The following is a 16,632-nucleotide window of genomic DNA, read 5'->3' as shown; positions in this document are numbered from 1 at the left end:
TATCATTTTTAAGTCATTCCGTGTATTCTAGGTCCTGGCTCTTTAACTGCCTCCTTTGTTGGGACTTTTAGCACGATAAACAGCTTTGCTTCACTTTCTCAGTCAGACCATCCACTGTGGCCAGAGAGGGAAGTGACTGAATTAGAGCATCACACATTACCCTGATAAGTGCAGAGATCTTATGTGCACATCTAAAACTGTTATCCCAATTCTACACCTATTATTATACTCGCATCTTCCCATCACAGCAGCAGTAAACTAACAGTGGGTTATCTATCTATATAAAATGTTATCTCTCTAGTGAATGCTATGGCACAGAGAATGAAAAAGGAAAACAGACAAAATTGTAAAAAAAAATGTTAAATTAAGTTAAAAATGTATCCCATTCTGATAGAATTGTACCTTTAAATCAGAGACTTTACAAGTTAGAGAGATATATGGACCTAATTGTTTCACACTGCAAATCATGACTTACAAAGGACTGAACTTTGGCTAGACGTAATTGGACAGCAAAAAGTAGTGTCTAATATATAGATTATTTCTTGTATATTTTCAGTTGAGTCAATTGTTTTTCACTGTGAGCAAATATAATGAAAATATTAGAAGTGCTACCAGTCATTTTATGTTGATGAACCCTTTCATTGACATCATTGATGAGAAGGTATGGAAATTTTAGAAATCAATAAATGTCTTATTATTGTTTATACCAGGAATTTGGATGTAATTATCGATAATACTCAATTACAGAACCTATATAGTCTTAATAAATGTGCCCCATAACTTTTAGGGAATATGAATAGAGGTCAATGTTATTGAGGAGGCATATTAGAAGAGATAAATGTAAATTGGGTATGTTGGGCAATGGCTTTTTGGAAAACTGGGTAAACCGAAACCCTTAATTTATCTGGGTCAGATACAATTATATTAGGCAAGCTGTCCTATGCACATTCTAGGATGGGTTGCTGGCAGTGATAGTAACTAATTCTTTTTCGGGATCCTCATCTCTTCACAGAGTGGAAAGCCGTTACAAAAATCTTCTCTTGCACTGGAAGACATGTCTTGTCCTTCATTACACAGACAACCCATTTCCAGTTCCCCAGAATAGGTTACTTTCAAACTGTTCTTGTTATGTAGTGCCGTTCAATGTTACTTAATATGTTAATGCAAGCATATCTCTGAGTGCATCTGTTAACGATTTAATCTCTGCCTTTGTAGGAACTTAGGTATTGGACTTAGCTCCTGTCTAGCTGAGGAAGTGAAAGGGAACTATGTACATGTGCTCACTCCTCAAAGTATTAGGCCTGAACCTCAGAGAACCACTATCTCTGACAGATCTACATCGAGTAAGCCATCTCTGCTTTACAGTGCTCCAGAAAGAGAAAAAAAATAGAAGATCCAGAATCTGCATGGTTGAGCATTGGAGTCAGTCAGTAAGGTATTTGATGAAGACTTTACTGCAGTGGGAAGGGCACTTTGACATACAGATGTAGTAGAGTTAACACTCATGCTTTATGAGACGTGTTATCTAAACTAATTGCGCTAAGCAAACACCTTCAATTGCTTTTCAATGGCTTCAATGTTGGATGTACTAGACCTACTATTCTGCACTTTAGTAAAGAGAGAAGCTTATCTTCTACAATCGGCCTGGTTACTTACTCCAGCACCATTCACTGCCCACTGCACCTACATCTTCAGCCTTAAACCTGCACTAAAGCACCAAGGTCACCACAACTACCATCAGGCAAGAGCTTAAAGAATAGGATGTGCCCCGAAGGTAGAAAGGGTGCATTCTCCTATCACTGCCCTAGCCATAGGTAGCATCAGCAAGAGGATTGCCACTGTAAATGATTATCGCAGCCGGAGACACTACCACTCCCATCCTCCGTTCTTCCAGGGCTTATAGCACATGAGTCAACACTGTGTATTGCTTAACTATCCCAATCGTGGTGCTGCAGAGAATTGACACCTCTTATTGTCCACATCTTACAGCTGATTGCTGGGGACCCCAACAGAGAAAACTTTGCGGTCAGCTTGTTTTTAAGGGACCCTTCTTACAAGTAGGGTGCACCCTTTCAGAGAGAGATGTACAGTAAGAATAGAAACAGAAAAAATTATTTTAAAACTCTTTTTTTTGCTAAATTTGCTCAGATATTAAATATCTTGATAGTTAGCAATTAGATTGCATTGATTAGTAAATATACTGAGATATATGGATTTAGTAATGTGATGACTACAAAACAATCCAGTTAATATAAAGTGACTGTCCATCATTTAGCACCATAGAGTGTTTAGGTCCAACATTCCATACATCATTTCGTAATATGGCTTTATCTTACATACTGCAGTCAGAACGTTATGCTTGGTCTTTATGAGAAAAAAAAACTATATTAGAAAATGAATGAGCACACAATGATATTCAAGGATAGACATAGACTTTCATGTTCTTTGATGAACTAGAGCTATGGTTTCCATTCTTTGCACTGATGAGTAGAGATGGCCCGAATAGTTCGCCGGCGAATAGTTCCCGGCGAACATAGCTTATTTGCATTCGCTGCGGCGGGCGAACATAAGCGATGTTCGGTCCGCCCCCTATACATCATCATTGAGTAAACTTTGACCCTGTACCTCACAGTCAGCAGACACATTCCAGCCAATCAGCAGCAGACCCTCCCTCCCAGACCCTCCCACCTCCTGGACAGCATCCATTTTAGATTCATTCGGAAGCTGCATTCTTAGTGAGAGGAGGGACAGTGCTGCTGCTGATCTAATAGGGAAAGCATTAGCTAGGGCAGTGTTCTGTATCCACAGACTCATCTGCTGTAAGGACAGCGTCCTGACAGCACCCCAAAAAGCCCTTTTCAGGGCTGGTACATCAGTCTGCTTTTTTTTTATTTTTTATATTTATATATATTGCAGTTGCCTGCCCGTGTGTGAGAGGCTGCAGGTTCAGTCACAGACAGTACTGTGTGCACACCATTCATACAGGGTGTGACAGAAAATACCTTGCAGATAAAAAAAATTCAATTTATTATTTCTCTGTGATATAATAGCAGTTGCAAGCCAGTGTGTGTCAGGCCCACAGACTGTACTGTGGCCACTGGCTAGCCCACCACTCATACCGTTACAGGGTGTCACTCACTCACAAATACCTTGCAGATAAAAAAAATTCAATTTAATATTTTTCTGTGATATAATCCCAGTTGCAAGCCAGTGTGTGTCTGGCCCACACAGACTGTACTGTGCCCACTGCCCACCACTTATATAGGGTGGCACAGTACCTTGCACGCATAGTACCACTTATCTAAAAAAAAATGACAGGCAGAGGCAGGCCACCCCGCAGGGGCCGTCATGGTCGTGGTGCTGTGATTTCCACTGGCCCTGGAATAATGTCCAGTGTTCAGAGGCCACGTACCCTGAACCCACAAAATTCGGAGAAAATTGTTGACTGGCTTACACAGGACACCCAATCTTCAACAGCTTCCGCTAAGAACCTTGACGCACCATCCTCCTCCAGCTCAGCTTTGGTCACCTGCTCTCAAGTTACCACTCTCCCGGCCGCCGCCACCACCTCCACAGCCACCACAGCCGCTTCAATGGATCCCTCAGAGGAGTTATTTACACATCAGTTGGATGAAATTAGTGATGCGCAAACATTATTGCCAGAGGATGGAGATAACAGGGATATGTCTCAGTCAGGCAGCATTACACATATGGATGTACAGTGTGATGATGATGATGATGTTGTACCCGCTGCTGCTTCCTTTGCTGAGGTGTCAGATACAAGTGAAGTGGTTGATGATGACGATGTGTCCGTGGATGTCACGTGGGTGCCTGCTCGAAGAGAAGAAGAAGAGAAGGAAAGTTCAGAAGGGGAGACAGAGAGAAGGAGGAGACGAGTTGGAAGCAGGGGGAGGTCGTCGCAAGGAGCTAATGGCACAGTCATACAGCGTGTATCGGCACCCGGGGTCAGCCAGACAGCACGCCAATCAACGCATGCTGTTGCCACCACCAGAATGCCGTCATTGCAAAGCTCAGCAGTGTGGCATTTTTTTTGTGTGTCTGCCTCTGATAACAGCAATACCATTTGCAACCTGTGCCAAAAGAAACTGAGTCGTGGGAAGTCCAACACACACCTCGGTACAACTGCTTTGCGAAGGCACATGATCGCACATCACAAACGCCTATGGGATCAACACATGAGTACAAGCAGCACACAAACTCAAAGCCACCATCCTCCTCCTGGTCCAGCATATTCTGCCACGTCAACCACTGCTGTCCTCCTTGCCCCCTCTCAACCACCCGCCACTCCGCCTCACACCTTCAGCAGTTCCATCTCATCTGCCCACAGTCAGGTGTCTGTCAAGGAAATGTTTGAGCGTAAGAAGCCAATGTCACAGAGTCACCCCCTTGCCCGGCGTCTGACAGCTGGCTTGACGGAACTCTTAGCCCGCCAGCTTTTACCATGCCAGCTGTCTGAGTCTGAGGCCTTCAAAAAAATTGTCGCTATTGGGACACCACAGTGGCAGGTACCCGGACAAATTTTTTTTTCAAAAAAGGCAATCCCAAACCTCTACTCAGTGATTGAAAAGGAAGTCATGGCATCTCTGGCATACAGTGTTGGGGCAAGGGTCCATCTGACCACTGATACCTGGTCTGCAAAGCACGGTCAGAACAGGTATATCACCTACACTGCGCATTGGGTCAACCTGCTGATGGCTGCCAAGCATGGAATGCGTGGCTCTGCAGCGGAGTTGGTGACACTGCCATGACTTGCAGGCAGGCCTACTGCCACCTCTTCTACTCCTCCTACTCCATCCTCTTCCATAACCTCCTCGGCTGAGTCTTCTTCTGCTGCGGCGTCTGGCTGCACATCAACTGAGCTGCACATCAAAATAGCCAGCTCCCCAGGGGCTATTCCACATCCCGGATACGACAGTGTCACGCTGTCTTGGGGTTGACTTGCCTGAAAGCAGAGAGCCACACCGGACCAGCACACCTGTCCGTCCTGAACGCACAGGTGGATCAGTGGCTGACCCCGCACCAACTGGAGATAGGCAAAGTGGTGTGTGACAATGGAAGCAATTTGTTGGCGGCATTGAATTTGGGCAAGTTGTCACATGTGCCGAGCATGGCACATGTGTTGAATCTCATCGTACAACGCTTTGTGTCTAAGTACCCAGGCTTACAGGACGTCCTCAAGCAGGCCAGGAAGGTGTGTGGCCATTTCAGGCGTTCCTACACGGCCATGGCGCACTTTTCAGACATTCAGCGCCGAAACAACATGCCAGTGAGGCGCTTGATTTGCGACAGCCCGACACGTTGGAATTCAACACTCCTAATGTTCGACCGCCTGCTCCAACAAGAAAAAGCCATCAACGAGTATTTGTATGACTGGGGTGCTAGGACAGCCTCTGCGGAGCTGGGAATTTTTTTGCCACGTTACTGGACGCTCATGCGCAATGCCTGTAGGCTCATGCGTCCTTTTGAGGAGGTGACAAACCTAGTCAGTCGCACCGAAGGCACCATCAGCGACCTCATCCCATTTGTTTTCTTCCTGGAGCGTGCCCTGCGAAGAGTGCTGGATCAGGCTGTAGATGAGCGTGAAGAGGAAGAGTTATGGTCACCATCACCACCAGAAACAGCCTTGTCATCATCGCTTGCCAGACCTGCGGCAACGCTGCAAGAGGAGTATGAGGAAGAGGAGTCAGAGGAGGAATGTGGCTTTGAGGAGGAGGAAGACCAACCACAGCAGGCATCCCAGGGTGCTCGTTGTGGTCACCTATCTGGGACCCGTGTTGTTATACGTGGCTGGGGGGAAGAACAGACCGTCAATGACATCAGTGAGGACGAGGAACCGGAACCGGAAAAGAGGGACCCTCGTATAAAAAGGCTGAAGGAGAATGACCTGTACTGGGTGGCCACGCTACTAGACCCCCGGTATAAGCAGAAAGTGGCAGAAATGTTACCAAATTACCGAAAGTCAGAAAGGATGCAGCAGTTCAAAACCAAACTAAAAAATATGCTTTACACAGCTTATAAGGGGGATGTCACAGCACAACGGGAATCTAACTGGGGAAGAGGTGAAAGTAATCCTCCTCCTACCACGACCACGGCGGCAAGGACAGGACGCTTTACAGATGTGTTGTTGATGGAGGACATGCAGAGATTTTTCAGTCCTACACATCGCCACAGCCCTTCGGGATCCAGCCTTAGAGAACGACTCGACTGACAGGTAGCAGACTACCTCACCTTAACTGCAGATATCGATACTCTGAGGAGCGATGAACCCCTTGACTACTGGGTGTGCAGGCTTGACCTGTGGCCTGAGCTATCCCAGTTTCCGATAGAACTTCTGGCCTGCCCCGCTTCAAGTGTCCTGTCAGAAAGAACCTTCAGTGCAGCAGGAGGCATTGTCACTGACAAAAGAAGTCGCCTCGGTCAAAAAAGTGTTGATTACCTCACCTTCATTAAGATGAATAAGGCATGGATCCCGAAGGGACTGACAGTGGGGGATACGTTTGACTAACAAAAGGCCTGATGACATGCCTTGGCCTCAAAATGGCCCCCACGCTGCTGTATTTCATGTCTGCATACCGGATGATTTTCGTGAATTCTCCGCCACCAACTAGGGTTAAAGCCACAATCTTTTCCATCACTACTGTGGCTAGAAAGAGTCCCTGTGGGTTTTAAAATTTGCCTGCCTATTGAAGTCTATGGCGGTTCGCCCGGTTCGCCCGGTTCGCCCGTTCGCGAACATTTGCAGAAATTCGCGTTCGCCATTCTCGCAAACGGAAAATTTTATGTTCGCGACATCTCTACTGATGAGGCCTACAAAGTCTACAGTTCTACATGGAAATGGAAAATAAGTTACTCAGTGATTCTGAATTAACAGAAGGCCACCGGGCCATAAAACTATGAGGAACGAACCCTTAATTTTTGAATTTTTGATGGCCTGAAAATGCTTTCTATTCTTATAGGCCAATACTTACCTCATGTGAGATTCTTGGATTTTTTTTTAACATTTTGGCTACTTTGCTGCTAAATTCTAGTAACTGCATACATTAACGTGTGATGGCTGGATGTCCTGTATCTACGGTATGCCTGAACTAACCACTTTTAGCACAGGTTCAGTACAATAAGACAGGAACCATCTTGGAAACAATATAGATGGTGACAATTGTTTACACCACTACTATGGACACAAGGGAAGCACCTTCATCCAGACTAAGGTAAGCCCAGAGGCCAATTAGAAGCCTGCCATCACATGCTAATCTATAGCATTACTGTAACTATGCCAACTTTGCATGACCAACCCTTTTGATGTTTGTTTTAATTTATTATTTTTTTCCCCCATTTATATTTTCCCTTTTGTAAACAAAATGTTGATATTAGAAGGTACATTTTTGAAAAAAACGCAAGACTTCCAACAGGTGACAGAACATGCATTGCGATTTATTAAAGCAACATACATTAAATAACTAATCTACAGAGCCAATACAATAATGTGAATATGATAGTCACACAAATGCAAACAAAGAGATACACAGTAACTTGCCACACATATATTACAGCTTTCTAACTGCTTAGACATATTATATGTGGTACACTATAGATGTCCCCTTTTAGCAGTGATGTCCATGTCCATGGCTAGAGTGATGCTTGCCAATGGAGATGTGACTGCTTGAGCTGAATCCTCCTTTATGATGATGGTGTCCACTTCCACCATAGGACTTTCCTCCTGAATGATGCTTTCCACCAGTGCTGGAGTGTAGAACAGCTGAGGACCATGACAGAAAAAAGATAATCAAAAAAATGTGGGTAACTTCAACAGGGATCAAGCACAGTGATAAAATCAAGATAGTTCAACAACAAACAACTGTAGCAGTTGCATCAAATATATAAGTGCACTAAAGTAACATGGTCTGTAAGGCTGCAAAAAGACATGCATCCATCCAATTCAGTCTACTATTCTGCAAAGAAGGTGACAATAGAAAAAAATAACATTTCCTCATCTTAGGGGCAAAAAATTCCTTCCCAACTCCAATCTATTGGTCAGAATAACTCTGGATTAACTTCTCCAGAAATCTAGTGACTATAACCTGTAATATTATTACACTCCAGAAATACATCTAGGTCCCTCATGGACTCAATGCTCTTACAGAAAACAATCCCCTTCTATGTTAGTGTAAAAACCTCTAGACATAGAGGATGTCCCCTTGTTATAGATACAATAGCAGGTGAAACACATGGAACCCACTGTCACATAAAACTAAAGAATGTTCAGCATTGCTGCCTTGCTGTAGACCCATGTCTAAGCTTCAACAAAGAGTGTCTGCTTATGTTCAGGTGGGATTTTTCTGGGTAATTGCCTTTTCTATGCATTGAATGTCAAATGTCAGCAGATTTGGTAAGGGTTTAGGCACCAAATCTAAGCCTAAACCCTCATCAAGTCCTGAAAGTGTATAGCCAGTAAGGTTAGCTATACAGTAGGAACAGCTTCTGCTCTAGTGGATCCAACCCCTCCATGCATTTCATATATTTATATATGCATGTCCAGCAGCATCTTTCCCAGGCAATAGCAGCCAATGACTTTAATGGATATTTTAATTCACCTGCTGGGCTTACCAAGAGATGGTAATAAAAAGATACATAGTAAGACACCTTAGTAGACCTTATTTACTTACAAATATTAACATGGCCATCGGATGAAAGTCTGAAAAATATATGGCAAAGAATTAAATTATTTTAGCGAAATTCAGATTTTGACAGAGCAATCCTGATCTATAATATGAATAACCATTTCTGACATCACAATATTATCCCTTTAGTTCTAGTTTTAATATTTTTAGATACCATATTTTATATATTATTTGAGGTACATTTGCATTTTTTATTGTAATGTAAAGTGACTAATACTTAATGTTTAATTGATAATATTTAAAACTTAAAGGGTTATTCCCATCACAGACAATGGGGACATATCACTAGGTCTGGGACCCGCACCTACAACTAGAACGGAGCCAGGAAAGTTGTGGATGGAGGACCCCGGGTTTCCCTGGGTCCAGCCACCACAAAGCGCTGCTCAACTATTTGCGGCGGCCCCATAGAAATGAATGGAGGACGGCTGCGCATGCGCAGTGCGCCCTCCACTACTTTCCCCGCTCCGTTCTCCGTGTAGGTGCGGGTTCCAGAGGTGGGACCCGCACCTATCAGACAATGGGTGCATATCTTAGTCATATGCCCCCATTGTCTGTGATGGAAAAACCCCTATAATTATAGAACTACATAGTTTATAGTTTAACTGTATTTATGTACATTAGTGTATGTGTTTCATTTAGACTGACCTGTGCTCTTCTCCCTCCAGCATCTTCTTATAGGTGGCAATCTCAATATCCAGAGCCAGTTTGACATTCATCAGTTCCTGGTAGTCTCTCAGTTGGCGAGCCATGTCCTGCTTGGCCTTCTGTAGAGCAGCCTCCAGTTCAGTAAGTTTATTCTTGGCATCTCTTACAGCAGCTTCACCGCGTTCCTCAGCCTCTGCTATAGCAGATTCCAGGGCAGCGCGCTATGAATAAAAACGTTATATACAGTATTTATTTATAACACATTTGTATCTCATTTTATATATGTCTCCATGTAGCTTTTGCTCACTAATGTTCACAAAAAAATTCAAAATATTGTAGGGTGCTAAAATGTAATTATATACAATATAGCGTCTTTGTGATATATGATAAGCATCAGTACATATAACCATTGTATTCCAGAAAAGATAGATAGATAATTTATAGATAGATATGAGATAGATAGATAGATTCTTAGATTATATTATATACCTGGGATTTAGCACATTCAATTTCTCCTTTAAGCCTCTGAATAGTTCTGTTGAGTTCTGCGATCTCATTCTTGCTGTTCTGCAGATCATTTCCATTTCTTCCAGCTGTCGTGCGCAAGTCCTCAAACTGCAGACATAGTAACAAGACACCTGTCTCAATCTCAACAAAACTGAGTTGCCAGCATCTTCATAATGGCTTATATATTTGACTTACCCGTGACTGGTACATGGCCTCAGCCTCAGCTCTGCTTCTGTTCGCAATATCCTCATACTGAGCTCTGACTTCAGCAATGATGCTGTCCATGTCCAGGTCTCGGCTGTTGTCCATGGAGACGACCACGGAGGTGTCTGAGATCTGAGCCTGGAGCTGACTGATCTCCTAAAGAGTAATAAATAGTAACATTGTAATTTACTATAATCACATCATTTATTTTATTTTATTTTTTAGTGAAATTGAAAGTATCAGAAATGTTACCGCATCATATAATGTCCTCAAGAAGTTGATCTCATCGGTCAGAGAGTCTGCCTTAGCTTGCAGTTCGGCTTTGTTCATGAAAGCTGCATCAACATCCTACAGAGCAGGTAATGGAAAAAAAATTGGGCATTGATATCAAGATGAACAATACTTGATCATCTGCATCACTTTTTCCATCACTTACCCTCTTCAGAGATACAAATTCATTCTCGGCAGACGTACGTCTGTTCACTTCCTCCTCGTAGCTTTAGAAAGAGAACCTTTGTTATATTCACTGGACAAAGACTATATATATAAAGACAACTTATATTTTACCTATAAACAATTACAATAAATATGAGATTAGCAAGTGATTGGGTGAATGCACTTTATGATATATTGCAAATGTTCATTTACCGGAAACCCACATGCAGTTAACGCAGTTTGAGGTGCAGTTTTTGGGGATCTAATAGGGAGGAGAGCTACAGTATAAGTCCTTCCTCTATATTTTCCATTCCTTTTGAATCTACTTCTTGTTTTGGCCCACAAGCTACTTTAGAAACTGCACATGTGATTGCAGATCAGGTGTTGCATTTTAAGTGTGGTTAAAATCACATCAAAGCCGTATCTGTAAAGGCATTTGGTTTTATCAGAAATTAGCCATGGTTTTGCAATGCCGTAGTTGGACAAGTCTAACATGTAAAAGACATTTATTGTACAGTATGTGTTTCACCTGTAAAAACCACACCACATATTTACAAAATCAAAGCAAACCGCGGTAAAACCACATGTAGTTTTTCAAATATGATTTTGATGTGATTTTACCGGCACTTTAACAGCAACATCTAAATACACCCTTAAAGGGAATCCATAGGTTGATCTAGGAAACATTAGTTTGGCTTACTAAGAAGAACTGCTCTAAAACTAATTTCAAAATATAGTCTAGGGTTCACAATGACACTGGCATAACCAGAACATTGAATGGACCACATTGTGCAATATTTTATTTCTGTTGGTTGCTTGAAGACAAAGACAGTTGTACTGAAAATACATGGTGGTATTATTAGTATGCTACTGTATTTCTAGTCTATCCCTCATTCATTGCACAACTCTAGATAATACATGTTCCAGTTGGTAAAATATTTCTTATGATTCCTTGTTGAAATATTACTTTAATATGGCCAAAGTCATGCTGTTACAAAGCAGGCAGTTAAAGCCCACGGTTGAAAACTAAAATTTGATTCATGGGAAATATATTGTCGACATACCTGGTGCCCTCCTTATGAATGATGGTGCCTCCATTGCAGAGTTTTGGCACACTGACTCAATAAAGTGGCCGCCACTGTCTTAGATATTCCTTTGGAGATACTATCAGCAAGACATCCTTTTACCCCTGCCCCTCAAGTGCTGATATCATATCTGTCTTCTACTGCAGGTTTTTCAATAGGGATTCCAGGAGACTTTCTAAGGGCATCTCCATAGGAAAATCTAACACTACAATGGCAATTTTCTGATGAAAGAGCTGGGCGGCTTACAACAGAGGCACTATAATTCATAAGGAACGCTCCTGGTATGTTGACTATATATTTCACAAATATTGTCAAATTTTAGTTTTGGACTGAAGGGTCACTAACATTGATTATCTCTAAAAATCCAATCATAGTAATATTTGTTAGTTAAGTATCCTGACTTTCTATAGTGTAAGGCATAAAAGCAAATCTTAAGGCAATGATAGGAACAATGGCAGTACCTTCTCTTCAGTTCTTCCACTGTTCCTTCCATGCTATTTCTTTCAGCCTCAAGACGAGTCCTCTCACATTCCAGGTTCTCCAGCTGTCTCCTGAGGTTACTGCTAAAAGCCTCAAACAGAGGTTCAATCTGACACCTGGCAGTTTTCTGTTCTTGTAGAAGGGCCCACTTGGTCTCCAGCATCTTGTTTTGCTGCTCCAGAAATCTCACCTGTTAGAAGATAAGCATGTTTATGGGTTACTGAGAATGTTTAATGGAAATTTTCTATATCTCCAAATAGCCAACAGTATGTGATTGTTTTATTGTGTTTAATGCATACTTTAGTGTTAGCTCTGTCTACCTCATTTTTCAATGTATGAGGTTGGCTATACATGTTAGATAGCTGTTCAGCTGATAACTATCTCTCCTGAACTCTCCATACACATGTTTGCTTGGGGAGAATGCATGTGTCCTAAACAGAGAAAGGAAGAAACTGCTTATCTCCCAGTAGAACAAAAGGATGTCCCACAACATACGCAACAGAGGAGAGTTGGGAGTATACATCACATGGCCAGCAAGACCCACCAAAATTGCTGGTTTCAAGTGACATTTATCTAACGTATAAGGCCAAGTTTACTTGTAATTTTTTTCAATTTACTGTAATACATATCCTTAATAATCATAACTTACCTTGTCAATGAAGGAAGCAAACTTGTTGTTGAGCCCCTTAATCTGATTTTTCTCTTCAGTCCTCACTCTCTGTATGTTTGGGTCAATCTCCAAGTTCAGAGGAGCCAGAAGACCCTGGTTGACTGTAACATTGGTGATTCCTCCTCTACCACATACTCCTCCAAATCCATGACCCATGCTACCAATGCCAAACCCGGATCCATGTCCGCTCTTCCCTGAATGAAAACTTCCAACTGAGACCTTATGACCCTTGGAACCAATATTATGGGCACTTGCACTGCTAAAGCAATGAGCCTTGTGTCCATGACCTGTATGCTTCGATGAATGGGATAAGATGTTGTGAGAGCTGGAATGTTTAGGTAAAGCTACAGAACAGGAGCTGAAGTGCTTGTGTCCGGATGAGGCGAGGATGGATTGATGAGACATGATGGTTCGTCTTGCTGAGGATTCAATGTACAACCTTCTAAGTGATGTTTAGGCAAGCTGTGTTATTTAACTGAATATTGTTCCATTCCTTATATACCCCTTAAGTGGGTGTAGTCTGTAATATAGACCATGTCATTACTACCTATGACTCTAGCTTTGTGACATTGGTTCCACCTTTTTTCATAGGAAATAAAACAATCACCCACCTCTATTTTCAAAGCTCCCTCGTTTTTATTAGTTGCTAACATTTCTTAATAAAACAATGATGCTGTCTCAGAAGCAATATTAACTGGCATGTATCATCACAATGTTGCTGCACATGAAATGATGCTACACTTGTCAGAATGAACAGGACTGGAATTAGATATCTTTCATTTTATAAAAGGCAACCAAAATTTTAGTTTGCTGTGTAGACAAACTGTTTGCAAGCATTCATGTGCTGTTACTTTAGTAAGCAGTGTAATATATATTTTGTATTATTTTACAATATTAATTCCATATTTCATTAAAAGGGTTGTCTCAGGCTAGACTTTGGTGACATTATCACTAAAACATGCATCAAGGTCTAGAGATGTCGCGAACATAAAATTTTCCGTTCGCGAACGGCGAACGCGAATTTTCGCAAATGTTCGCGAACGGGCGAACCGGGCGAACAGCCATAGACTTTAATAGGCAGGCAAATTTTAAAACCCACAGGGACTCTTTCTGGCCACAATAGTGATGGAAAAGTTGTTTCAAGGGGACTAACACCTGGACTGTTGCATGCCGGAGGGGGATCCATGGCAAAACTCCCATAGAAAATTACATAGTTGACGCAGAGTCAGGTTTTAATCCATAAAGGGCATAGATCACCTAACATTCCTAAATTGTTTGGAATAACGTGCTTTAAAACATCCATTGTGTGTATACGATCAGGTATGATGTTGTATCGATCAGGTAGTGTAAGGGTTACGCCCAGGGCCGGCCTTTGGGGTGTGCGGGCTGTGCGGCCGCACAGGGCGCCATAGCAACAGGGGCGCCGGGCGGCCGACAGCTCGCAATGTAATATGCAGCAGGCGAGGCGGCACTTGTGTTTTCCCTCGGGGCGGGCCCCCCGCCCCCTCCATCTCCCTCTCCCCTGTATTTAGCAGGGGGCGCCCGGTCTAAAAAAAAAAGAAAAAAAGTTGCTTATATAAGTTCGGGCGGCCGGCGGCGCCCCTCATGCTGCGCCGCCTGAGCGGCTGAGGCTGAGCGCTTGCCGCTCTAAAGAATCCTGCCTGCGCCTGCTGTGTGCTGTTAATGTAGCGTGGCCGAGCTCTGTTCGATCCGCGGTACAGGAAACAAATGCTCCTGTACCGCGGATCGAACAGAGCTCGGCCACGCTACACTAGAGGTGGAGGTGGGAGTAGAATGAGAGTGACAAGGGGGGAGGGGGGGGAATAATGAGAGTGACAAGGGGGGAGTGGGGAGGGGGGGAATAATGAGAGTGACACGGGGGGAGGGAGGGGGGGAAATAATGAGAGTGACAAGGGAGAGGGGGGGAATAATGAGAGTGACAAGGGAGAGGGGGGGAATAATGAGAGTGACAAGGGGGGGGGAATAATAAGAGTGACAAGGAGAGGGGGGGAATAATAAGAGTGACAAGGGAGAGGGGGGGAATAATGAGAGTGACAAGGGAGAGGGGGGGAATAATGAGAGTGACAAGGGAGAGGGGGTGCAATAATGAGAGTGACAAGGGAGAGGGGGTGGAATAATGAGAGTGACAAGGGAGAGGGGGGGAATAATGAGAGTGACAAGGGAAGGGGGGGGGAAGAGAGTGACAAGGGAAGGGGGGGGGGAGAGAGTGACAAGGGAGGAAGGGAGGGGGGGGGAGAAGAAAGTGACAATGGAGTCCCCAGAGCCAGACTGCAGCCAGAGTCCAGATCATCTTATTGTCCTGGTGGTAAGTAGACAATGCAATATGTTTATTATTTAATTGTTTAGTTATTAATACTACATTGGAAACTAATTTTCTCAGCTAGACACCGGCCGACACTGCGCATGCGCTGGGAGCCTCACCAGCGGTTAGGGTAGGGAAAAAGCACTGGCCCGTACGTAATTTTTCCCTTCCCTAACCGCTGGTGAGGCTCCCGGTGCATGCGCAGTGTCAGCCGGTGTTCAGCTGAGTACATCCATCCGATCACTGCGCCTGCGCATTGGCCCATAGTTTTTCCCTACCCTAACCGCCGGCGAGGCTCCTGGCGCATGCGCACTCTGCTGTGAAATTTCCCTAACCTGTCGTTGTGCACCTGCGGGTGCGACCGGAAGTGACGAGGGTAGGGAAATCTCACGAAGTAAGGAAGTATAACATTACACCGGCCTTTGGGGTGTGTGGGCTGGTAACTACTTGGTTGGATAGTCAGCCAGCCTATGCCATGATGACAGCAACAAGCAGTGTTTTTTTTTTTTTTTGGGGGGGCCGCCACAAGGTTAGCTCGCACAGGGCGCCTGAACACCTAAGGCCGGCCCTGGTTACGCCCGCTTCACAGTGACAGACCAAACTCTGACAGACCAAACTCCCCGTTTAACGCACCGCAAACAACCGCAAACAGTCCATTTGCACAACCGCAAACTCCCCATTTGCACAAGGTTGGATACCAAGCTAGCCATGTCCCGTTCCTTGTCCTCACTGACGTCATTGAAGGTCTCTTCCTCCACCCAGCCACGTACAACACCAAGGGTCCCCGAAAGGTGACAACAAGCCCCCTGGGACGCCTGCTGTGGTTGGTCTTCCACCTCCTCAAAGCCACCTTCCTCCTCTGACTCCTCTTCTTCAGACTCCTCTCTCTGCGTTGTCGCAGGTCCAGCAATCGATGACGACAAGGCTGCATCTGGTGGTGATGGTGACGACAACTCTTCCTCTTCATGCTCATCTATGGCCTGATCCAGCACTCTTCGCAGGGCACGCTCCAGAAAAAACGCATATGGGATGAGGTCGATGATGTTGCCTTGGGTTTGACTGACCAGGTTTGTCACCTCCGCAAAAGGACGCATGAGCCTACAGCCATTGTGCATGAGCGTTCAGTAACGTGGCAAAAAAATACCCAGCTCCGCAGAGGCTGTCCTCTTTTGTTTAAATTTAAAAAAATCTGTTCTTAACAGTTTAATCTCTGTTTTGTCCCCTATCAGGGGACGGTGTATGGAATAGATTTTAGGAACCGGGAGATGGAAAAAGATGCTTGATTGGTCCTCTTACTTCCAATTTGGGGCACTGCGCGTATGCCTTGCAATGTACTGTGCCACCAGATATGAGTGGTGTGTTTAAGTAGCACTATTCCTATCAGTTTAATCCCTGTTACGTCCCCTATCAGGGGACTTGTATGGGATAGATTTTAGGAACCGGGAGATGGAAAAAGATGCTTGATCGGTCCTCTTACTTCCAATTTGGGGCACTGCGCGTACGCCTTGCAATGTACTGTGCCACCAGATATGAGTGGTGTGTTTAAGTAGTACTATTCCTATCAGTTTAATCCCTGTTACGTCC

The 16,632-nt window shown here is 43.9% G+C and overlaps 1 protein-coding gene and 1 pseudogene across 1 annotated transcript; one reads left to right on the top strand and one right to left on the bottom strand.

The window, feature by feature from the left end:
• Window positions 1-7,622: 7,622 nt before the first annotated feature.
• LOC120993960 (keratin, type II cytoskeletal cochleal-like) lies at window positions 7,623-13,130 on the bottom strand. Its single transcript, XM_040422421.1, has 9 exons — window positions 12,705-13,130; window positions 12,037-12,245; window positions 10,492-10,552; window positions 10,308-10,403; window positions 10,047-10,211; window positions 9,834-9,959; window positions 9,345-9,565; window positions 8,685-8,713; window positions 7,623-7,777 (listed from the first exon to the last, which is right to left on the bottom strand). Exons 1-9 carry the CDS (start codon window positions 13,128-13,130, stop codon window positions 7,623-7,625), a joined length of 1,488 nt encoding a protein of 495 aa, XP_040278355.1.
• A 3,080-nt stretch (window positions 13,131-16,210) lies between these two features.
• On the top strand, window positions 16,211-16,388 carry LOC120996732 (annotated as a pseudogene).
• The last annotated feature ends 244 nt before the right edge of the window (window positions 16,389-16,632 follow it).

The sequence above is a fragment of the Bufo bufo genome, chromosome 3 (assembly GCF_905171765.1).
Source record: "Bufo bufo chromosome 3, aBufBuf1.1, whole genome shotgun sequence".
NCBI classification, from domain to species: Eukaryota; Metazoa; Chordata; class Amphibia; order Anura; family Bufonidae; genus Bufo; species Bufo bufo.
Note: the sequence above shows the minus strand (reverse complement) of the source record. Positions and strands in the feature narration are given on the sequence as shown.